Below are 26614 nucleotides of genomic sequence, written 5' to 3' on the forward strand. Positions count from 1 at the left end.
GCAAATAATCTATCAGAAAATAAGTAAAAGTATTATATATTTCTGTGTTTAGTGACTTGAAAGATTGATTGTCTGTGCTATTTCATGTCTAAAAGACAGTGATAATTAAGCTACATGAGCCATCGGATGAACAGCTAGACGATAGGCTTGTTGAATAGATACTATACCCGTGTTTGATATGAGAAGAATATAACAACGACTTTAATAGCAGCATGAATTTATAGTTGTGCTGCCCACGCAATCTGAACTGCACAACAAAAAAGAAATAAAAATAAACTTCATACAAGCACACATAATTTTTGTCTGTCGCCATTTTCCATGCTACAAAATGATACCTATACGTCGTAAATCATTTTACATAGTGTATAGTTTTCTCCGACCTTGTTTTCATTAAACATATATTATAAAATTATTATATGTATATAACATATATACATATTGTATATGCATATATATGTATATATACGGCATGTATATAGAGATATAATCATATAATATTCTTAACTATAGAAATACTGAGAATGAGTCTGTGTGCGTGTGTATATATAATTATGTGTATCTGTGCTGTTGGACTTAAATTCTAACACTCTCTCTCTCTCCTCTTATGACATTTACACAATTATCAACATAGCTCAGAAATTTCAAAGGCATATTCAGGTTCAGCAATACTTGTTGTATTGTTTATAGGCATATGTTTAAAAGTCAGGAATTTGCAACTGCCGTTATCAATAAAACCGCGCGTGGAATACAGCTACACTGTCAGATGGGCAAGATAATATACACAGATACAGATACTACACAATAATCTTAGCCAAAAGGCCGAGAAGTACATGCATGTCCAATTCGACATGAAATTAACTCATATGCCATAATACATTAATATTGTACATCATCTTGACAATATCTCATCTATATCACATCTTGTTTGTTTTGCTGCTGATGTCATAATTACATTAGGCCTATTATATCAAAGCTTTTTCAAATCAAAATATTTATGATAAGCAGGTGAGTGCCGTTTAATGATATGTTCCATTTTGACTTTCATCTATTAGACGTTTTTGAAAAATTCAGAGTAATACAAATCTAATAACGATGTGATAAACGTCGTCGGGAACGACCTTTCCGTTGCTTTCAGTTTCCTGATGCTAGCAAGCGGAAGCAAGACTTACTAAGGGTTATACGACTCGTATATTATAATCATTAACTGTTGCAAAACTGCTCATTGCAGACATGCTGATCAATCCATCGGTATAATGTCCCACTCTGACGGTTACAATCATGGGTCCAATGCAGTGCGAAATTAATTTACGATCGTTCTATGGAACACATAGTTATTAATATCAGTCATACAGCTTTACGCGGTGTAGCCCGTGTAGCTCTCATCAGATTTGTAAGCTATACGGAGCGTCGTAGCTCCACGGATAAACTTACTATAACGGTGGACCGCACGTTTGTTGAGAGAATAAGGAAATGGCCTTTGAGTATCTTATACCAAGGAAATATCCTTGCTAACACTATACATTTCTCTTTCATTTTGTGCTGTTCTATGACATCCTTACGCCTACTTGTATACAGTTTGTTTGTTTGTTTGTTAAAATATATTTATTCAGGATAAAAAGTTCAGCAAAAGCTGTTTTACAACAATGTCCTGTATTAAAATAGATATATTTCACGGATATCTCAAGATATATATGTATATGTATACAGTGATATCTCAAGATATATTATGATTATCAGTATCCTGTGTGCTATAACCTGCCCTTTCGAGTATTATTCTTATACCAGTTTTTACTCCGTGAAAATGCATGTTTTACTAACCCTGAAAACAACAAAAGATGCTCATAACGTCCGAATGAAAACATACGTAAAGAGATAAAATATCTATTCACAAAATACATTGGGTTTGCTACACTCTCGTAGAACATCATGTAAAATATAACATTGTGCTCTCTTTATTATAAAAAAGAATACTTTCGCCTGTACAGCATATTGGTGTACGCATCAATTATATATATTTACACGATATATATAATAGTTGCAGCATTCATGTCTATAGGTGCAGCTACAGTTTTGAATGCCATGGCTTGTAGAGGATTCAACATGGATTTCAATAATACACAACTGCATGCATTTCTTGTATAAACGTGGGCGTAAAGCTGCAACCGCATACTCGTATGGATAAACCCTGATCGAAAAGTTTCAGCCTTTGAGGTTGAATGCCAGACAATGATGTATAGAATCGACTAATGAAATGCGAGACCATGCATGACAACCAGGTTTCACCTACTCTGTAACAAATCAAAAGCTAAGCAATATGATATTTACTCTTTGATATGTACACGACTTTCAAGGCCTAAACGGTGTTCACACATACACATTTCGCCACAATATTATTATTTTGTTGAATATCTATTGAAGGTCCTGTTCACCTTTGGGAGCAGTGATTTAAAACATGTTCAACATACCCCATTTGATGCATATGCGTAGGTCTGTAATATCACAAAACATCTTACCATATAAAATATTTGCAATAAAGACTAAAATCTTAGGAGATATCAGTATTTTTCTCAATAAACAATAACTGTAGATGGTTTAGTCTGGAAACATGTTTATTATATCTATAGTTCACATTTTGTGTATTTAACAATGCTTAACATCGATTATACAGATTCAAGTTTTTACAGTGGGTATTTTCATCCCTTTCTTACATTCTAGAACTATCTTAAAACACTAATGCTGGGTTTTTGTTTCATCTGCAAATGGTAAATTATGCCTTTAATCAATTTCAAATTCATGCTGAGCTGTAGAAAGATAGGATATGAAAAATTAAGGATGGGAAGATTTGGGGAGAGATGGCCAAGAAACTTATCAATTAATTCATCAGACTGAACGAAGCTGAATCACGCAGTACCTCTGAACAATACATCAAAAACAATATAACATGAGGGTCAGTCATTCCCATCACTGTTAGTAATATCTTCTCGTAATTATTGAGTTCTAGTTTATGTAATTCGACCTTTGTTGCGTCATGCATCTTACACTCACTGAATGTGGCATACAACAGTCTGAATTCATTCTGTCCAATTAGCGGTCGTACTTCCACATCACTTGAAACTTGACTATAGTTAGTACACCTACTCCTCTATCCAAGATGAAAAGTGGTTAGTAGAATAGACTTCATTAGCATCGACCGCAAGAGAAAGAAGCAAGTCTTCATGTAGCTCCATGACTGTAAAAAGCGAAACTAAACATTATTTCACATTAACAATTACCCTATCTATTATTTTTTTTTACACAGAAATTGTGAAACACTGCTCTGATCCTCTCCGACATTGAAAATTTTCTCTCAAAATTGAAGCGAGATGCCACGTTTCTAAACAAAGCAAAAAAATCGTCCTGTTTGTAGATGGTGTTGCAGCTTTTATTCTTACAACAAATTCGTAAAAAAATAAGTTAAAATACTTTCCCAACTACTCAGACATAAAAGCACACTTACACTGGACAATAATCGTGTGTATATATTTTTTTGTTTTCTTGAAATGCAGGGAAAACAATAAAATGTCACTCCCACACCGCCAAGCCTGCTATTTCTTTCAACAGATTTTCACACCAGCTTCAAATATAATTATTTACATCACAGGAGCTGCAGCAGGGTGATTTTATTTTTCATTCTAAATTCTACTAAGGAATAGTTCAACATCAAAATCGGTTTCTAAAACTGGCTCTATAATATCCAAAGAGCCCACTCGAGTGTAGTCATACTGTAAAATGACGAAAGTTACGATAAAAATGCCGTCAGCAGTGTTGATTCATTCACTATTATGCAATCAGAGTTCAAGTTGCTATCCTATTCTTCGGATAGTTTCAAAGGTAAACTCTTCACATTTCATATTCATGAAACAAATCGATCGAACAGGGGTTCCATGACATTTGGAAATGCGATAATTGTTCCCATGAAATTGCTCCCCTGCAATTGTCGCAGGAGAAAATGTCATGTCACCCGAACGGGAGACGAATCACGAAGCAACTTCGGGAGTCGGCAGTAGGTGACTACCTTACGGTCAACCCTTTGTAGTGATGGATGCATGACTACCTTACGGTGTACCATCCCATCTGCAGTGAATGACTACCTTACAGTTATTCCTCTTGCAGTGGGTGACTACCTTACGGTTTACCCTCTGCAGTGGATGACTACCTTACGGTCAACCCTTTGCAGTGATGGATGCATGACTACCTTCACGGTGTACCATCCCATCTGCAGTGAATGACTACCTTACAGTTATTCCTCTTGCAGTGGGTGACTACCTTACGGTTTACCCTCTGCAGTGGATGACTACCTTACGGTTAACCTTTTGCAGTGATGGATGACTACCTTAAAGTTTACCCTCTGCAGTGGGGGACTACATCACGGTTAATCCTCTCCGGTCCAAAACCTTTGAATGTCATTAATACATTGTGTAGTGTTGTTTCATTTGATGGTTAGAAGAGTTAAAGCTCTTCCAAACTGTCTAGCAGGTTCTTGAGCTCGTCCATGGCAGACTTATCCGCGGGTTTCTCGGACATGACGTCCTGGTTTCCCTGTGGGTGCACGAGATCGGCCTCCTTGTCATGGTCACAAACGTTCTCCGATCCCTGGGCGTCATCACAAAGCATTCTTTTCAGGTCATTGATTGCCGACGGACTGGACTTCGCCTCTTCTTGAATTTCCTCTTGCTCCACCCCCAAATCCTCCTCCTCTTCCTCTCGGGGAGGAACGTCATAGATGTCTTCGTCCTCTCGGGCCGGTGTGTCATATATCGCTCCGTCGTCAATAACGCGCTTCTGCGACCGCCTCCCGTTTTTCGGCGACGGCACAGGGGGCGGGACCGGGGGCGGAGTCGGAGACATTGTCGAGCCCGACGTAGCGACAACATTGCCATTGGAACAGTGTGATTCTCCATCTGATGACGTCACACCGTTCGTGCTACCTAACCCTGCGCTCGAGTCCAAATTGCGGACGTCGTGAGACCCCTGTCCGCTGTCGTCGCTGGCCCGACTCTGTGCGCGACTTTTGCCGCCGCCAACACCGTTTCCTTCGCTTGCCGCCACATACTTGACCGTCTGTGGGACCTTCGAGTTGGAGGACGGCTCAGCTTTGTCGACTTCGAATATGTCGTCGTTCTCCTTCTCGTTGTCGACGGTGCCGATAGGAATGCCCTGGTATTCAGTCTCACTGGCGTCACACTCTACCCCCGAAGACTTTCGCTGTAGTCCACTCGATGAGGTTCCGGGTCGCAAGCCATCCTGCACGTACTTCTTAATCTGTGACAGTTTCCTTGTTCCAGCGCTACTCCTGAGATTTGTGAAAAACGCAAAGCACAAAAGACGGACATCAAATAATAGCGTTGCCTATAGGAACATCCAAGTCACAGTTTCACCTCTGCTCTATGATACAAGATTTCGAAATCTGCATAGGTTTTTATATAATGCCAATTGGCTTACATATAGGCGACGGTTATACGTACAGGTAATTTATTGTAAGCCTGTCCATGACATTCAAGTGATATATCATAGTATACGAGTTTTAAAGAATTGAATTGAATTGAATTTATTTGTTCAGCATAAAAAACAACAGAGAAAGACATTGATGAACAATCATGACAGACAGAGTGAAAACAGAACTTTGGAATACATAAAGCTGAAGGGAAGCAGCCAACGAGGAATTAAAAATTTCTTTAAAATCTGGCCGACCCAGATAATCAATTAAGAGAATGCATTAGTGGAAAATTATTTCATATTTACAAAAACGAGATGAACAAATATACAGTCTATAATCATGTACTGTAATCATTCGTTGGATTTTTCCTAAGTGTCTTCATGACATATAGGACTTTTCATCATATACCTGCACTCTATGATAGCAGGGCATGTGCCTGCCATGTCCTATCATGTCATGGCATCAAAACATATAAACAAAAGAATATTTCGCATCAACATCATGAATATATACATATTTTCTCCCAATTTTTTAAATCCATAGATTGATATGAAGAAACATTATGATGTTGCGTCAAAATTATAAAAATCTCGCGTGAAAAATTTTGAGTTTACTTAAAGCTGCTGACGATGAAACCCCATTTTCATTCTTACCCGAAAAAGTCGCGAGTGTCTGTAACTATTTCGGACATTAAAAAACAAAAAGAACGATGTGAATGATTGGACATGAGCTTCCTATCCAGAAAATGACCGCTAAAGATTGTACTTGTGTACGGAGTGGATTATTCCATGTATGCACTCTTTTTCATTTGTTGTTGTTGAAAGTGACGCCGCATGCTTATTGTTACAAGAAAATGGGCCCCCGCAACATACTTCGCTCGACTAAGGTGTTACGCGTATCTCCCTATCATAGAACTATTGGCAATTTATGTTTGCTAGAAATAACAATGTCACTCCAAACTTGTACCAATCAATTTGGATTAATCAGGCCGTAACAACAAAACAGAAAAGGCAAAAAGAAAACAAAGTATTCCGTGTTTCATATGAGGCCGGGGGTCCGAGTCACGCAGGAAGTTAGGAAATATCAAATTTTGCCAGGGTTAGACTTCTCGCCAGATTTCGCGTTATTTCGGTCAAGGACGATTCTTTATTTTTATCCTCCTATTTCACCCACCCCGCCATGCATGTGCTCTCCGGCAAGGCAAAATGTTTCCCCCTGTCAAAAGCATTCTCATGTAAACTGATGTGAAGGAGGGTGGAGACGAACACAGGCTGTGATACAAAGACACGCTGACTCTGTGAAATCCTGAATTAGATTCACTCTGTCACTGGCTGGATGGAAATTTTGACACGAGGAATCATACCCCCTAACTTTCCCCCCTCTTATCTACTCTTTTCTTTTGTTTGTTTTTGTTTTGCATCACTATTAATGCCTTGGTTTTTGCATTGGCTATAAATGCTGTGGTTACAGGAAATCGAATTCTCCCTGGATATCCACGAGACAAGAGACACGATGGGACACAATTAAATCTTGTGAGATACGCATAAAGCGCCATGTTATCCAAGGGGATTTTGTGAAGCCGCTATAGTCAGTTTGCTGAATATGGGACTAAATCCTCGTATGGATATTGGCATTATAAATACACTGCTGTCTGATGGACTATTCTCTGCCACTTTTCTCTTCCAGGGAATGTGAAAAGGAAAGAAAGACCCGTAAATGAAAGTGGGTCACGCATTGCGAGAAACGAGTAAGGAAATGATTAGTGGGGATTCACCCCTTGTGGTCTGCCGGCATGCATGACGCAATCGATGAGCTGCGTAGTAATGTGGACTGTGGACTCGAAAAAATCAGGAAGAATAGTCTTGCACATTCTTTTCAGTGCCTTTACTGTAAACTCAGTAGGTCTTTAATACATTGTACGTTACAAGCATGCGTAAGCGCGTGGGAAATCAGGGCTATAAGTTGAAATCAGAGCTATAGCATGCATCATTGCATGAGAGGCAAGAAGTGTCGAGTTCGGAGAATGTCTCGATGTCTGGTCACTTGACTTAAAGAAAGACGCAAAATTCTTCCCAACATTTGTGACCGTGCACCTCAAAACGAACATAAAGTCGCACACACTGACTTTGCGTGAGGACTGAAAATAAGTGAAATGGGTCAACCTAGCCGAACTTGACTTTTTCATATTTTCTGAAAGAGCGGGTCTTCTTTTACATTATGCTAAAATTTGGTATCATAAAACGGGCAGGAAAGTGTGTTTTTTTAGCAGTTTATCTCGAACATTCTTGGTAGAATAGTGTGATTAGGTGTGTCTTTAGAATCCCTTTTTCATTTCTGAAAAACCTTGTCCACACTCTTCACTTTCAACTCTAATAACTTTTGAAAGGACAGTGCTACTGTTTTGAAAGTTGGCATTAATTATGGACAGAATGTGTTAATGAGGCATGCTTAATTTCAGTTTAATCTGATAATCCCTTCATTGCTGTTACGCTGGTGGTTTACTTTCTGTTTTTTGTCCCTTTCATCGCACAGCCAGCACGGTTTGGGAAAGAACAAGCGCTTGAATAGACTCTGTACTTCAGAGCCTCTTTTCTCAGTTCACTCTTTTCCTGAGTTTGTGCTTTCTTTCCAATATTTAGATAGGTTAGGAGAGTCCATTTGATTTGAGTTAACATCATTTTAAAGCTTAAAGTCTGCTCTTTCAGAATTTGGTCTTAACTAAAAATTCATGTCTGGAGACTTTTTGTTTGTTTTGAGGTGCAGGGTCACATTTAATCATAATGGTTGAACACTGATGATTCCGAATTGCGGCGAGCATGCAGACATTAAAGGGATGGTGTAGTTTGGGATTGAGATTTGGCATCAGTTTTCCAACTCATTTGTGAGATAATAAGATACCTCTTATAAAATATGAACGAGCATATAATTTTATGAGAAATTCATAGTTTATTTGATGAAAATTGGTTTTGAATCGAGGCTGAGATATTCGGAAACAAAGAGATCCTAATAAAAATGACTCTGTCTTTTTCTTTTGTTTTCGATAAGTATACATGATGCATGTTTTGCCCATTAATTTTTCTTTTCTTTTTCTTCTCTTTCAAGGCTGTCGTATCTTCAAACTATACGCTTATTTGACGACAGTCGTCTGCATTCACACTCCCAATACATGCGCAAAATTCAGTCAGATCATTTGATTCACTTTATCCCGAGTGGTTCCCACTTGACGTGTTCTCTTATTCTTTTCATTTATGATCTCTGTACATGTATATATCAGTTATGTTCGGATGCACACACTGTATGTTTCATTGTCTTGAAAACAAAAAGATGACTGTATTTCATTTGTAATATGTGTTCAATGCAGAAAATTCCCCATAATTTCATTTGAATTGAATTGAATTGAAAAAAAAAGATGGGACCTACCTATTATTACTACCACTTTGTTTTACATGGATAGAGAGAGTGCTCTTCGTCAGACTCAATTAATATAAAGCAAGGTCTATTGAATTTGGAGTTCACAACTAGTGCAAAGGAATATTGGGACTTTTTGCTGTTGTTGTCAACGAGGGCTATGAACCTCAAGACGTCTTTCGATATATCGACGCTTATTACAGCTATGATATAGTTTTGGTTGAGATGTGGGATTCCGATTTTACCTCTTTTTTTGCGAGATATTGAGAAACCACTTATGAAATATTAAAGATAATAAAATTCTGATAGGTATTTAAAGTATATTTGATGAAAATCGGTTTTGAAATGGCTGAGCTAGATATCCAAAAACAAAGTAAAACAAAGTGGTCCTAAAACAATGCTATCTCTCTTATTAGCTGCAAAGTGAGGAACATAGGGCCTCTATACTTACATCATATTTCAAACTAAGTTTCCTGGAACACTGAATATTCACATTCAAAAGCACTAATAATCGTGCGTTTCCGATATCACACACATAACAACCGCCTTTCATGATAATGGATATGGAAACCGTTTATACAACATCATGGTGGACTGAACTGTGCGAGAAGTGACGGAAAAGGGAAGAAGAAAGAGAAGAAGCAGAAGAAGAACAAAGTAGAAGGGGAAGAAGGAAAGAAGAAGGAGGAGAGGAAGATGAAGAGGGAAAGGAGGCAAGGGCAAAGAAGAACTTAGAATATGCTGAAAATAAAAAAAAAAAGAAACTGCAACAAGAAGACTGACTAATGAAGAGAAGATGGGAAAACGAACATGACATCAGCTAGTTAGCGAGGGAGGAGGTTTAACAGCCGAAAACCGCGCTCAGAGACAGTCACCGCACCGGGCGCGCAAGGAATGCTGTCTTCATCGAGAGCATAACGTCCCCAGGTGCGTGTGCGTGACATCTCGTAACGCATTACGTCATACAGCTTTCCTCCTGTCCTCGCACGAATCATGAGTAATCGAACTGTAAGCTAACCCTATGAATACCACTTTCATCTCCTGTCCATAGGTATGTTTATGAAATTTGTGCACAATTGACTACGGTGTTGACACAGGAAGGGTTAAGAAGGTCTTTCACCTGCAAGTAATTCCCCCATAACTATATGTGCATTAAAGGGGATGGTTAGTAACTGATCAGTGGGAATCAGTGGGAATGCTGGGGGATGATTGTTCCAATCCTTGTGGGATTCATTTAAGAGTACATTATATATCTATTGTTGTGTGAAAATTATTTGCTTCAGAATGGTCTCATATTCAAGTAATGTGCAGTTTAATGTTTCCAGGCTGGCATGCCTGTACAGTGACGGGGCATTAAACTGCGCATTACTTGAATATGAGACCTTTCTGAAGCAAATAATTTTCACACAACAATAGATATATAATGTTACTCTAAATGAATCTCACAAGAATTGGAACAATCATCCCCCAGCATTTCCACTGATTCCCACTAATCAGTTACTCGCCATCCCCTTTAAAACTTATCAAACCAAGGAGGTACCTATAGGAGAGCTTGCCCAGTATACCTCCTTGAATAAACCACGTAAAAATACACATGTGAGATTAATGCGTTCCATAACATAATCGAATTTAATGATCACGTTTGTTCACGCTTACCCTGGCATTTTCAAGGTGGGAGGGGGACAAGGAAGGGTAGGGAGTCGCTGATCAAACTTAACTCGGAGTTTCTTAAAGGCGGACTACATGTAGTTTTTTCAAGTGTTTTGTGAATCGAAGAACAGACAATGCCGACTACGGATGGTAAAGTGTTTGAAACATAATTATCTAGCCTAAAATTATCAATGTGATACTAATCACGTCGTTTGTTTTCGTACGAACAGACTTCAATACAAATTGATAGATGTGATTTTGCACTTTATTTAGTGCAATGGATCTACATGGCTCAAACCACTGATCATCATGATTCAAACCATATCAATTTAGAGATGATTAGCATGGCAAACGGTACTCAAATGCGTATATTACCCACACTTCCCGTAGAAGTAGATTGAGAAAGAGGAAATCAGATACAGAAGAGAGAATGCGCAGTTGAAATAAAGAAGGAGTTAGAGGAATCAAATCTCTCATTCCCAAACTGATGCCGTGGCGTTCCCGACATGTTTTATTTCTCTTCTTGTATTCGATCCTAAAATCAGATCACCTATAAGATGTTCATTTTCAACTGAACATTCCCAAAGTGATGTCCTCTTGTTTCTCCTGTTTTCAAATGATTCATATGTCTCGATCTATGTGGATAGATTAATTTAACTGACTTATGAGATTCACGGGTCAACTTGCCTTTCTGTTCATTCCAAAGGTCATAATGCATTCCACAACCACGCATCCTTTTGTTAAAGACTGATAAAGGTTATAATGCAAAATGTCTCTAACTCCGTGTAAAGCGCGTGTAACACCGTGTAAGTCGACAGATATTATCTGGTCCTGTTTATTTTGTCGATATATTTCAAGCGAGCTTTGTTGCAAATTGCTTGTATGAAAATAAGAGTGTGATGATATTGTAATAAGCAAAAGCTACTGTTTCCCCTAGGATTTCCTCGTGCAAAATTTGTAACAAATACCGGTAGATCTAGCTGCGTTTATGCGTTGGTCTATGCGGTTGCGGTATATGCGGTATCCGTTATGCGGTATGCAGTGTATGTTTAGGTATGGGTAAATACTAAGAATAAAGTATATGATAGGACAGCACATTAGTAGCTACATGACTGTTATTAGAGATCGTTCGGAAGTATGTAGGATAGACAGATATGTAGATATAGATGACAGATTAATTGACAACTGTGAAAAAGAAGACTTAAATTATTTGGAAATGAACTCAGACAGACGGATATAATATTAGCAAATCAGTGATATAGATAATCAGTGTCTTCCGTGAAGAGTAAAGGCGCATGCACGTATTACGAATGTCATATAACGTTGTGACTGTCTATCACTACGGCAACCTTCTGTTTACATCGTATTTCAACCAACCGTCTGTCCTTCCCGCTGCCGCCATATTTCGAGGTGATCCCCTCCGTATGTCCAGTGAAGCATCGGGCCTGCATGGCAGCGTGGAAGGCTTTCACCCACTGGTCCTGTTCGTAGGCGCTCTCAGTCATCTGAAGAAAATGCAAGAAAGCAAGAAATGTTACACTTTAGAGGGATGGGGGGGGGGGGAATGACAGAAACTATAATGCTCTCGGCATCACTGGCTTAGAATATATTCTACTGGCATTGTACATAAACATATTATACCCTTCACGAGACTGGAAGAGTTAAGGGTTGTTTACCTCTTTTGCAAACGTCACGAAATTTTGCATAAATTATGTCTCCCAACGTCGTTTATGAATGAACTCTTATGACAGTTCAACTCAATTTTTTTTTTTTTTTTTTTTTTGCAGAAATGAAAAACTGAACTCATGTCAGTCGAAATTACGATTCTCATTTGAAATGAGAATAACGGTTGAATTTTCCTTTTCCGGGTTCAATTAGATGCATTGAAATCTATAGTATTATTTCCCCCCTCAATCATAAAGAAGTTTCAGTTTCATTATTCTGAGGACTGAATATACCATAACTCAAGAATGAATGGAATCCAACAATCTTCAGGGTTGCAAAAGAGATGCACGAACTTTAAAGGGAAACAGACACACTGCTTGCTTTTTCTCACAGGATAATGTCGTCAGGATTTTCACCATCCATCGTAATTCCTGAATTATAAAGAGGCGCAAAAATCTATTGTTGTCTTTGCCCAAATAAAAATGGTACACATTTGGCAAAATTGTCATGAAATTTGATAGCATTATGGTAGGATTGGTACGGCGGCGATTCAAACCATGATTCAATCAATAAGTCACTTCTAGCGGAAGAAGCTCTTCTTATGTAAGCGTGACCAAATAAAGCCAATATTAAGACCAAGGCTGATGAAATGATATGTTTCTTAAAAGAAAGAATACGTCTCACGTCACATGTCATAGTAAACTACTCTCTGTTTAAATACTGTTATTTACAGAATTTCTTTTTTTTTTCTGACTTAAAGATTATAAACTAACACTGATTAGTTGTTCCTGTGAGCATTCTCTAGCATGATTTGATTACTCGGGTTTAACGTCAGATTCTTGACCTTTATCCCACTGTTGGAAATGCAGTAGTCATCACACCAGTTTAGATTATACTCAGCTACATTCTGTTACAGACATCAACATATCCTTGATGATTATATAGGAAGATATATTGATGCACTGGATTATCTCGATGTACTTCAAAATAATCATATATAATTTTACTCGCCGTGGATAAAGGGAAACTGCGTAATTCGGGTCATTTCGTGACCTTTCGTTTTGCTCATGCGCAAACCGTCACAACGACTTTACTCGCTTCGACTTCGCCATTTTTTTTTTCTGATGGATGAAGGTGGAAACGCAGACGTGCTCGATCGAAACCTGACTGGACGCCTCTCGGGCTATGACATTTGTCGCTATTGGCTTGGACATTCTCGGGGAAATGAGCATTTCCCTTCCGTATGACACACACGCGTGATAGGGGTCTTCACTGTTCTGTTGAAGCAACTGATTTTCTGTCCGTAAGGATAGCCCAGTTTTTTTGGTCACACTTTCATCGTGTTTTCAGCAAGCTCATCCAACAAAGCTCTAGCATGTGAGTTTGCAACTGTTAGAAGGAAACCAAGTGTCGGCATTTAAGTCAAATGCTATGCTTCATACTGGTAGATATGATGTTGATTTCACGTTGTGCTTGGCACAAGGAGAATCTTTTTCTTCACAACAATAATAAAATCAAATAGTAATGAAAGTAATTCTATAACGCTACGTCGGACGTACGCTTCAGCTTATACTTTCTGCATCTAGCAGGCTTTGATAACTATGTAAACTGAACTCTCCTTCACCTCTTCTTCTTCTCTTGGGCGTTAACCTTCTCTTTTTGTCTACTTCTTTTTCTGTTTCTTTGTTTTCTACCTCTTCTGTAGATACCGAAACTTTTACATTTCCCCATTTCTTCATTCTCGTTATTATCAAATATAATGATCGTCCTTCATATACTTCTTTGAAAGTTTGATAATCATCATCGTCATTTTATATTTCTTCTTCTCCTCCTCCTTCTTGTTCCTCTCCTCTTATCTTTTTTTCCCCAACTGTTTGGAGTCGGTAACCATGGCGACGCGCCAAGAAACATTCACTGATAACATCAGATGAACTCCACCGTCTGATTGCCGCGCGCATTATCATTGACACAGACACTCACGAATACGTGGGTCTTCTGCAGAGTGATTATCTCGAAAGGGTACTTCTGGCTGTTGGTGTACTGCTTCTTCACCGTCTGTACATTGATGAGGGGTAGGACGTCCAGACACTCCTGTAACCATGGAAACAAAGAGATTTAATCATGAGCGTTTCCAGGAAGAAGACAATGTAGAACGTTGAGAAGGCTTGGTTTGTCTTGTCAGAAACTCAGAATGCCAGAGGAGAAAGAAATGGCGAGGCGAAATAAGAAATATATCTTAAACGACACAGCAGTATAATATAGTCATCGTGGATGATGAAATAGAAAAGGATAAAATCGGAAACCACAATCACGCGCGAAGAACCGAAAGAATGATACATGGACATAAACAAACAGATGGATGAATGAATAGGTAAATACTGAAATAGATAGAAGGATAAATAGATAGATAGATAGTTAAATAGATTTGACAAAGTGACTGGAGAGAGGTTAAGAAATCGATACATTATGTACCAAATCTGTTTGAATTCCCTCACATGCTAAAACCAATATATGTTATACGATTAAAACGTTTGCCTTTCCTATACCTAACTTTTGAAATAAAAGATTCCGTAGTTCAATCAATCAGAATAATGAGATCCTTTCTACAAAGAAATGTCTCTAATGCAAGAATGGACGATTAATAAATCCACACTCGTATTTCGTGACGGAAAAGAAATAAAAGAAGTCAACTTACTCCACTATTTCTGGCGTCATCCTCCGACTTGTAAGTGATGAGTGCGTCTGAGTTCAAGCAAAACCATCTCTTTCTCACGCTCTGAAACAGATAAACAGAAAATAGAAGAAAATAAAGCCATGCCATCATACAAAAACTGCGTGCAGCTTATAACCTTACGAGTATCGATGTTGTTAGGGGCGATATGTCATGCTACAAAACATCTTTCGACTAACAACAACTCTGATTCAGCCATGACGATGCCGACTAAATAAAGTTTCTCAAAGTGCATGTTATGAAGTTTTATTTCTTGTATAGCAAGGAAAATGACACGAGGTGAAGTGGTAAAGCTTCTTTGGGCACTAATCCGGCGATTTCTGACATTTCAGGGTCTGTTATCATAATATAGGTCTACAGGTGGTAATTATTGCTATTAAAACCAGTACTTTGAACAATGTAAGCAGACGTTTTTGGACACTCTAGACAGAGTTGCTAAACGTTTGACTTTTGCCATGATGATAAGACAAACGCAGCGAAAGCGTACGATGGATAAGGAAATAAAAAGAAAAGAAGAACGCTTGCATGAAATATTAAATCCCAGAAAAAATCTACACTTTACGCTCCATGAAACTGCTAAAATCAACTTTGTGATAAAAAGGGGCTCACAGAGTCCCGTGAGAAAGGGACCAGAATACACGCTCTGACGTATAGAAACACAGTGAGAAAAGCGAGCTTCTCTCTCTTTTTTTTTTCCGTGTATGTTTTGTTTAGATAGTCCACTATGCAACACACTCAACATAATATAAATGCAAACAGAGCCATAGAATGACATTTGGAAACTACTTCACTGCTATTGACTATGATGATGATGTTCATCATTCACACCGACAAAACATGACAACAAAGTGCTGATTGATCCACATTATTTTACAATGGGGCATAACTTCTTTAAGCAGACAACAGCCCGGTAACCATAGTTACCGCACTACACGCGGGAAGGGAGCATTGTACAAGCGCGACATAAGAGGTTTTTCTTTCAGCCAGGAACTTATGTACCGCACATTGAGGTATTGACTCGATGTGAAATTGCTGTAGTACCGAAAATGGATATCGAGATAATGTGCATACACGCATACTGTTCAGTATGTGAGCATGAATTGCTCTAGTGGCAGCTGATAAGCATGCCATCGGTTTTGTGCATTTCGATGAATAAGATTGACCTAAATCATGTGAACAAAATATCTAACGCATCAAAATTAATAATGGCGGTGACATCTCCTTTGTAACTTATTTCCCCCTTTTAACTTTACTGCACAATGGAGAATCGGTTCAATGTTGCAAACATTTGTAACCTTGACATCCATGTTTTTTTTTTTTGTTTTTTTTTTGGGGGGGGGGGAGGAGTGGGAGGGTCGACACTCTAGATTTGAAAGAAAATGATAGGTAGGCCTATTTGTATATAGCCATATTCGCTTCTCTAATAGCAGAGCCTGTGGCTTACTTTGTGTGAGCATATAATCGCTCTTCTGTGATTTCAGCTAACATTTTTTTTTGGCATGATTTCCGTTACATAGATGAGATTGTAAGGTCTTGAGAGCCAGGATTGAAGACAGGGGTGATCGTGATCATGTATCACGAACATTCAATATTCGTCATGCTTATTTCTCAGTACAAGTCTACGCAGTTTCTGAAGTTTAATCGGAAACTTTAAAGGTACTGTTTACCATTGGGAGCAGTGATTTAATAATAAAAAAAAATGTTCGAGCTATCACGTTTGATGCTTATGTTTAAGTCAGTTGTATAACAAAACAGCCTACCACATAAAAAAAAATCATAATAAAACCTAGAATATAAGGAAATAACACTATCTTTTCTTAATAAACCATAACCAGATAGCGGTTTTGGATACTAGAAACATTTTTGATATAAAAAGGCACATATTGCTTACATTTTGTTAATTTAACAATACTTAACATTCATTATACTGGCCTTTTTACATTGATTGTTTCTATCCTAACTCACATTTTAGGATTACTTTGAGTTTTTGTTTCACCAGCAAATGGTATAAATAATGCCTTCAAAGTAACATGTCACAGGAGGACGACTCCGAGTTCAATACATCTATTAGGACCGCTATTACCCCCGGAAGAAAGATGAGTCTATAGGTATGATTGATGGGGTGAGGGGTTCTTTGAGAGGGGTTTCCGACATAAGTCACCATGCCGGACGCCTGACTCAAAACGGGCCCCTACCCTCGACAGCCCGTCAGAGTGCCCCGTCGGGAGACCGGTCCGGAAGCAACCGGCATGGTGGGGGTAGCGGACTGAAGGAAATCAAACACGATTCAGGATTTGTCATAACGTGCTGTTGAGAGGGAATCCGTCTCTCTGCAGTTAGGTATGAGCATCTCTCTCAGTGGAATAAGAGTCACTAAATATCTACCTTGCTTGTCGACATCGACAAGACAATGTATCAAAGCGTATACCGTCGCCTATACCTAGCATTCAATTCATCTTAAACAAACAAACAATCAAAAACAAACAAACAAACAAGCAAGCGTGCAATTATTGATTTGTCACGCGCATTTGGCGATAGAAAGCTTTACATTTGCGACGCGAACGCAAAGACGACGCAGCCTCCCGGGTTGGACACTGGAAACAGCTTTCTCGCTAATGTGCAGAACACCATTTTCCCTCTAATTAACGTCGTCTTAGCGTTCGCGTCGCATACTTATTACTTACGCGCTATCAACAGTGTCCGCACCGATCGGATATATAAGCAAAAGATGTCGCGGAAGCGTCTACTTGTATGCATGATGTTGAATTTGGCACATACAAAGATTTCGTTTGGAAGTTACATCTAAATGGGCTAAATGGCAGATTAAAATGTTGTTAAATTTCCTTTCTTTATAATTATCTTCACAATGCGGATACCGGCATGCATGGATGCATGTACAATGTAAATGGAGTTTGTTGTTACTTTACAGAATCTCTTATTGAAGTAGGCCTTTCAACTACCATAATACTGTTTGGGAGTTTTATAAAAATAATCACACCATGCATTACCATTGGATGAAAATTAATAAATCGGAACCGTTATGGCGCCGGTAAACTTTTCCCCTTGGTGCATGCAGTACGCATCTATCCGAAGTAAGTTCTATACTGCTTGCTGACATCACTTTCCGTTTCGCCTAAAGTGTTGCTGATGATTACAGCCTAAAGTGCTATTTCCGATGAACGTGCATGCTTAATAGAGATTCGATGGTAAAATGTTATCCTGTGCACTTAGTATACAGTAATCACAATAAGCCAATTAAACCGACTAGCTGCTTGAACTAGATGATTTCAGAATTGAAACCCGATAACATGACACTTGATCGCTTCTCTTTCGAGAAGGATACGAAAAAAAATTCTTTCACGTACAGCCCTGAATTACGTTCTCTGCAAGATAGCCAGATTGTCGTGCCAGAGTTATCTTTTTTTTTATTGCAACTGATTGACAAAATTGCCCTTCATCGACGTAAATAAGCAACGATTATTGCTTTAGTATAATAAAAAAAAATGATGGCATACCCGCTGCTACAAGGGATAAGAGCCATTGGCTGTCGGACGAAAGCTCGTTAGTCTATTAGTGGATTTGACGCCTGATGTTAGTATCATTGGTTCGAGTCCAACCCGAGTAAATATGTCCATGATATTATTTTATCATAGTTATTTCTAAAGACAGAATAATCGGTGCTCATTTAGGTCGATGAAGGACAACTTGTCAATCAGCTGCAATACAAAAATATACAAAATCGACGCAGAGTTAACTTATCGCATGTGAACTGTTGAATGCTAGCGTAAACCGGAAAAAAAAAATCATATTGTATAGTGCGAGGTGATAAACGGTCATGGTGACGATTCACACGAAAGCTACCATATTACACATGGTACAAATGGTTCTTAAGTGTTTCTTTATTTCAACTGCGAGGAAACGACAGCATAAAGTCGCGATTATGGTAATCAAACTGAAAAAAAAAAATGGGTATTGGAATCCTTGACTCCAACGGTTTTACTTAACAAATCTAATAATGTCTAAAGACTGAGATCTCTATGATCAGTCGTTGATATTACATTGATATTGATAATGATGCTGCTTCCAACAAGCGCAGTACCTTGATAATGTGAACCTGAAATTGTCTGGCTATAGATTTTGCGCAAAGGTCGGAGAAAACCCCCCGACACAATTGCGTTAGCAACGCATAAAAGACGTGTTCAAACAATACACTCAGCTGTGCGAATTGACTGAATGCAGCAATATTAACATAACACATCAGTGAAAGTTCAAAAGTTATGACTCTTGAAAGTTTTTGAGTAGTCTGGATGAGAGGACTACAATGTACTACAGTTTGTGATGTCACGAAATGTACATTATGATATACAGAAAATAACACAAACTTTCATTTTTGTAAATGAAAACTGTACACATTCCCTAAACGTGTTGCTGACACACGTAAAGCACAATAATTGTTCCCATGCACTGTTTTCTGAAAGAGGTAAGTCAAGCCTCTTTTATGTTGCTATCAAAATATGAAATTATGTTAAATTCTCTTCAGTATCATTGTACATACGTGACATCACAAACTGTAGTAGTCTTCTCATCCAGTGTTGACTGAACAGAAATGTTTCTCAAACTTTTACTGATGTGTTCTATTACTATTGCTGCATTCACTCAATCCACGCATGTATGCTGATGAATTGTCCTTTAAAGGTGACCCTCGCAGTTTGTACGTAACACTTTAATAACAAAACAAAGCCCCAGTTTCACTTCTTGCCATCTTTCAGACCTCCATGTGTGTAATAAGACCTAAACAGGACGATATGTAACATGATTACTGTCATCTTTAATACGGCGACTTACGGTGACATGTCATTTCCGCTTCTGTCATAATTATATGTCATTGAATTAACAAAATGAGAATTAGGTATAGTCACCACAAGAGAAATCAACTACCGAGGACTGCAGCTCACAGTTTGGAGAAAGAGAGAATGGGGAAAGGGGAGGGGGAGGGGGAGGGGGAGGGGGCGGGGGGATTGGTAGGTGTGAGTCAACGTGCACTCACAAGGGGCCCTCTAAAGGGGAGGGGGGGGGGGGTCTCATAAGCAAAACACCAGTAGGCCTAACTGTTCACTTTCACATGTGAACTCTTTTCTGTAATTTTGACTGCATGCCGAAATGACGAGAGCTTTCCCCTGCAGGACTATGTGTCCACCAATTCTGATGTGACTTGCCTTCATCAAAATTAAACCGTTATTGTTCATTCCAATACCAACTTGATATGTAAGACATATACCCTCTTCTATATCTGCCACACTGCCACTATTGTAAAGGGTACTATAGTATTTCATTTGAGCTTTCATTCACACTTTCAGTATCAAAGCTCTTAGTTGTGTTTGTGTGTGTGTGTGTGTGTGTGTGTGTGTTTGATATATGAATGAAATACATTATAGTCCAGCGATGAATTAACTCTGTCCTAAGTGGTTCTAGACTCTCACTTTGTTAACTACAGCTCTCGATGTTTCCAGGAATAGAAAATGCGAGAGAGAGAGAGAGAGAGGGGGGGGGGGGGGGAGGGAGAGGGGGGGGGGGGGGGAGAGAGAGAGAAGCACAAAGAGATGGACCTGAAACTATTGCAATTTACGACCGAATCTATCGCAACGCCAACAAATAAAACAACATGCACTTTATCTTTCTTCCTTTGGTTGACTGATAATGGAGTTAAATGCATTATAAGGTTGAAACTTCTTTGATAGGGCCATTATACAACGTCAATGAAGATATGAAAATAAGTAAACTAGACCAGTTTTGGGCGTGTTTATACAAGTTTTGCGTCAGACTAATTAGCGAGCTGCTTATTTTGTAACTTTATGCTGTCTGTAAACATGACTTATCATAATCATCATCAGTATCGGATGTCTGATAATATCATCAATTGATCTCTATAGATTAGTTAATGGGACTATTAATAGCTGTCTAGTAATAGTCATGCCTGTGTAGTATTCAGGCTTCTATATTCTGAAGTATACATTCCTTTGAAGCTGGCATGACGTATGAGTTTTGACAAAATATAGGGATAGAATAAAATCATCTTCAGACCAGGCGTCTGAAGCACCGATGACCTATACACTGTAGATGCTTATTAATAATGTTTACAGGGTTGAAATAAGCAAGTACGTGGGGTTTTGTGTCTAAATTCTGCCAAGAAAAGCGAAAGTGTTCTTTGCTATTTCTAATCGGAGACTAAAAATCAAATGATGCATAAAAAATAAACCAACAAAATAATATGATACTTCTTTGGTGATCATAGACATAATCATAACTTTGCGGCTCTGAGTCGGCCAAGAATTTCATACTCTCCACGAAATTTCTAATTACTTTTGACAGATTAAGAAATAGAACCCAAAAGAGGAAAGGGTATCTGACAGTTTGGCTCTCGATCAAGACCTCTCACGCCAAGTGTCAGCGTGTGACTCACTCATGCTTATAAGAGCCCCCATCGGGTCTGTATAAGTTCAGCCAGCCAGCAAAGCTTTCTCTTTGCGCAGAATATGTTGCAGTCTCATGTTGAAATTCGAGGAAGCGAATCGCCTCTGAAGAGCCCTTGCAGCTACTCTTTGTGATACTGAATACCACTTCAAACGTAATGAAACCGACCTCTTCCGATTGAATTTCATCATATTCCGATAAAAGAGAAAGAAAGAATGATATTTGGATATGCTGATAGATAGGTTCAAGGTCATTCATTTCATAACTATAGATTTGGATAGGTTTCACGGTCATTCATAATTATCATAATTATGTAATAACATTTTATTATGTATATCATTACATACTGATAGCTGCAATGAATAATAGACAAGGGGGTTATGCACTGCAACAACTCTGACTCAACAATTAGATCATAATTACTGTTATTAGGCAATCAGATAATTTTGATCTTGTATCTCAGCTGAAAGTTAATGTTTATACAATGACAGGAACAAATATATATGGAAATAGAAGTTGAAAAAAAATGGTTTGTCAAGCTTAAAAAATACAGCACATGAAACCTTTTTAAGTTTTCCTTGCGGAGGCGAAACGACGAGCGCCTCCAAAGGTGATCGGACACTCTTGCTATTTTTGTGTTTATTGACGTCACGGAGACGTAAAAGCCTTGTTATCATTTTCCGACAGTGAGGGTCTACGTTTCATACCTCCATTTGGTCTTGATCCATTGATACAAGATATGAAATATACTGAAAAAGATTGTGAGGAGGAATGCCACTCGGTATTCAAAGGGATTTGGTTGAGATGGGGATTCAGGTGTCAACCTTCTTTGCGCCATAATAAGTTATTAGAAACCACTCGTATGAAATACATAATTGAGTATACGATAGGAATTAAAATTTTATTTGATGAAAATCAGCCGCTTCAAAATCGGTTATCATAAAATAAACTTTTAGCTATTCTCAGAATTATATGCTCTTTACTATTTCATATTAGTGCTTACTAATTAATTGGAAAAAAGTTAAACCTTGAATACCCATCTCAACCAAAGCTATACCATCCATTTGAATTTTGCGAGTAGAATAGAAACGAATCGAATTGAATACATTATAGATGAAAAATGATAGAGTAAAGAAGTTGTCAAATAATATCATACTATACCTTTTTTCACGAAAGAGTAACTTCATGCAAATGTAATGTGATTATGATGAAAACACCTCACAATTCTCGCTATCGTTTACGAAAAAAAAATAATAAAAAGTTTAAAAATCTGAAATCAGGGTTTAGGCGCTAAAGTAGGACCTAACAGCCTTTAAAGTTATCATCTCCAAGTTCTTGCGATTATACTGTATTTAAGCATAAAACAAGCGACACAAGCTGTTTCTCATTCTTTAGATCATCAGACAAAAGAAAGTAAATATTCTTAAACGTGCCATATATTTTACAATAATTTTTCTTCTATATTTTTTTTTTCAGATTACCTGGATACTTGCTACAAAAGACCTTCCAAACTAAATTGTCTAGGCATCATCTGTCATTCATTGTTTAGGTACCTAATATGATTAACAAAATATATTGAAGAGCACCTTTCCGAATACTGAGCATAACTTGTTTCTATTTTACTAAAATGATAAACAAAAGACATCGAAAGTCCTTCCCCACCTCAGCTTTCTGACCTGAAGTCCAAAAGTTTCTCAAAATTATGTACAATGTTTAGGCCCTACCCTTGCCACACTTCTGTTTGTATATGATATTGGTCTGTTCATTGAGGTCAAATTGAAAATAGAGCTGAAATTTCCGTTATTTCCTATGGATACTTGGAATCGTTGGATATTTTGATACATGACGGATAACATTAATTTTGATATTGGGTATCTATACTGTTTGAAGAAATATGGACATACTCTTATGCCCATATTTTGTGCATGTTTGATAATGGTACCACAGCAACCTCCTGCTAGGCTTTGTACCTTTTTAAGCATGCTGTTATGATTATGTTTTTTATGACAGTTATGCTTGTTCATGATATGGTCAAGATGAAATGATATCTTGCTAAGTTATGTCAGAACTGATGAGTAATATTGGACAAAATTACAAGAAGTATCAATCATTAGAATGCTATTCATCCTACAATGAAGCTGTTATAAACCAACCAATGCACAGTAAGCTCAAAATCAGATGAGCGTACACCATACACAAAACATAATCAGGCGTGAGTGTAGGTAAGAAATCAGCGGCATTAAAAAACGTACAAGTGATTGAAACAGGGAGTTGGACTGTGGAGATAAAGCTCCGTAGTTTGACGGAGATAGAGAAAGAGAGCTAAAAGTGACGAGAGGGATGGAAGTGGTGGGGAGGGGAGGTTTGAATACATGTAGGGCTATAAGAGGTCTTAAAGCAACGATGTATTGCAGTTTGAAGGGATTACGAATTTGCACCCTACGGACACACACACACGCACTCCCGTTCCTTTTATCTGTACACATTGGCCAATTAGGGATTTCCCCCTCTTTCGCGCTCATCCATCAGACGAGATATGCTGAGCCGTGGAAACGCTAGGTGACTTAACCACGGGCTCTTTTTCTTACCTTAGCAACTGCCTTCTTTCTCTGAAGGTATCCCTGTCTAAAGGTGTTCCCGTCCATGTCATTCCTAATGTGCATCATACTAGCAGCGGACGGAACAGCCGGGAGCTGTTGGGCGATATGGAGTAGATTCTTATCCCGAGACTACTAAGTAACTCTATGAAGGGCCACGCCAAAGTGCATGTACGTCACTTCAGTTAATGTTTTCGCAAACAGAGCGTTCACGTGGAAACGTTGTAGCACATTCTCCGCTTGCCATTGGTGGCCATTGAAATAATTATGTATGTAGACTGGAAAGTCTTGACGTTCCTTTCTGTGACGTAGTTTACAAGATCCTTTGGTTTCAGAGACCGTGATCACTCAGCGACGCGGTCCAGACTGCACGGAAACCAAGCTCATTGCTTTTCGATGATGAGGGGCGACGTACACGTTAAGCGTTATCAATTCATACCTGCGCGGAGAGTCCCTGGGAAGGGAGAGAAGGGGAGAGACATAATAACTGGAAGACGCATGGGCACATGCACGCATTTTGATCAATTCATACCTGTACAAAAAGATTCCTTGGACCAAAGAGGGAAAGGGGGGGGGGGGGGAGAAATGAAGACCGAGAGACACGATTGTTATGTAAAGAAGTGGTGAAAGAAGTGTATACAAAACTCAGTGGCGTGTTGACATTCTGCAATCGCCCATGCGAACACCAGAAGCACCTCTGAACAAAGAGCATGAAACCGTCTGCAGAAAAAGACCCGCGAGAATCACTCAAAGCGGAAGTAGCAGCGAGAAATGTTTAGGACTGATGTAGTCCATGTGGCTGAACGCGGAGAAAACGATATTTCTCCAGCACCCCTTTGGCATGCATCACCTTTGATGATGACGATTTTGCCGAATTGGGAAGAGTACTACCAGTATATTGCCAACCGTCTTATTTTCATTTATGACTTTTCAAACATGATAAACAAAATCGAATGAAACATAATTATGCCCTGCGCATGGCGTGACGCTTCAATCGGCAAGACTGCCACTATATTACCGTTTTTAGAGTGACTACAAGAGGAGAAATAATGGATAATGCACGCTATAGGCAGATTAAAAACAACGTTTTCATAAACTTGTCAGCTTACGATGGTCCACGCTAGGCTGCTGATAAATATGACGTATGCAGAAATCAGTGGACAAAATGTGTCAGCATTATTCTTAGCGATATCGCAGGAACTAATCGCCACAGTTCCATCATCTCTCTCTTTTCTTATAAGTAATCATAAGTGTTGAAGAGACAGATAAATGCATACTCTTGCAAAGAGTGGGGGCACTGTGGCATAGTGGATAAGACTCCCGACTCCCGATCGGAGGACCCGAGTTCGAATCCCGCCCAGTGCTTACGTCCTTGGGCAAGATGTTTTTACCCGCTGTGTCCCTCTCGACCCAGGTGTATAAATGGGTACCTGGCAACGCTATTTAAGGTGAACTGGACGGAAACTGAAACTTACCATAGACTACCGAGGTTACCTGCACTATGTAAAGCGCGGAACAAACAAAACACATCCGAAACTAACAAAACATTAACGGAACAATGCATAGTATTAACCATCCCTGCTATAGTCTATTCCCTTTACCTGTAGATAAATATTACCTGATGCTTCGCATTTGCAGATCTCGGATATGTACTGTGCACGACTGCATTATAGGATTCGTATTTTAATATCAATTTCAGTTTTAGGAAATCTTCCTTCAAAGCCTGGGAAAGCGCGGGAGGAGGAGGAGGAGGAGGAGGCGGGGGGGGGGGGGTAGGGATGGGGTGGGAGGCGGTAGAGGGAAACGTAATTTCATCCAGTGATAAAAAAGTAGCATGTACACATGAACCCAACAATACAAACATGCTCCACAGGGTCATTCCGTCTGGTATTAATGGTCAAAGTGAGCTGAATTATTGATCTTTGGACTTATTGAATTCATTTGCATTGGAAATCATTTGCATACCCTTTGCCTATATATAGAACCGTGTTTATTTCTGTTTTCTCATGGTCAGGAAACCGCCATGCTATTAAAAAGTCGCCTATTTTCATTGATCACCGATGCTTGCAGGATTCTCTCATGCAGCTACATTGCTATTGCATACGCTGGTCATGCAATCGAGTAGCAAATGGTACATCATGAACAGTCTTTTTTTCAGATCTTTAGTTTTTCACTGAGTTTTGGATAGTAGAACGAAGCGTTGCAGTTTAATGATTAGCGGATCTTTGTAGTTTTGGATCAACCGAACCTGACACACACTGCCACATTGGACATTGAGTTCTCTTCAAAACAATCAAAAGATATAGAAATCTCAACTACAAATATACTACACTATCATGCATGCCGCCTTACTACCCACAGACAACAGTAATCTGAGATCACTTTGTTAAAAATAACTTAAGCGAGAACTGTGGCCAGAAGTTAGTTACAAACATTTCGCAAAATTCTCAATACTCTAAAACATACTTACGACTTCGGGCAAGCTTGGGGGCTACTTGCTCGCCGCCGAACGAACGTCAACGTATCGGAGAAGTCTGGCATACGTCCTGTGAAAATACGGCTCAGACACGTCGAGTGTCTGTACACAACGGGCCTGAGGGTGACGGAATGAAACCA

At 38.9% G+C, this 26614-nt stretch overlaps 1 protein-coding gene across 3 annotated transcripts; it reads right to left on the reverse strand.

The window, feature by feature from the left end:
• Positions 1-1949: 1949 nt before the first annotated feature.
• Positions 1950-26614, reverse strand: LOC139729023 (uncharacterized). 3 transcript variants are annotated; one of them, XR_011710850.1, is made up of 7 exons: positions 26469-26614; positions 23990-24452; positions 14895-14975; positions 14180-14290; positions 11912-12039; positions 4196-5332; positions 1950-4054 (listed from the first exon to the last, which is right to left on the reverse strand). XR_011710850.1 is itself a non-coding variant. In XM_071639946.1 (6 exons), the coding sequence occupies exons 2-6, from the start codon at positions 24065-24067 to the stop codon at positions 4489-4491; spliced, it is 1242 nt and encodes a 413-aa protein (XP_071496047.1). In that variant the 5' UTR covers positions 24068-24452; positions 26469-26614; the 3' UTR covers positions 1950-4488. The 3 variants fall into 3 exon arrangements, 2 of the variants coding, with proteins under 2 accessions (XP_071496047.1, XP_071496048.1); XM_071639946.1 differs by having other exon boundaries at positions 1950-5332; XM_071639947.1 differs by having other exon boundaries at positions 1950-5332; positions 26465-26613.

Source organism: Diadema antillarum, unplaced genomic scaffold, assembly GCF_040938485.1.
Source record: "Diadema antillarum isolate AM-2024a unplaced genomic scaffold, OU_Dant_1.0 seq00000216_RagTag, whole genome shotgun sequence".
Classification (NCBI taxonomy): Eukaryota; Metazoa; Echinodermata; class Echinoidea; order Diadematoida; family Diadematidae; genus Diadema; species Diadema antillarum.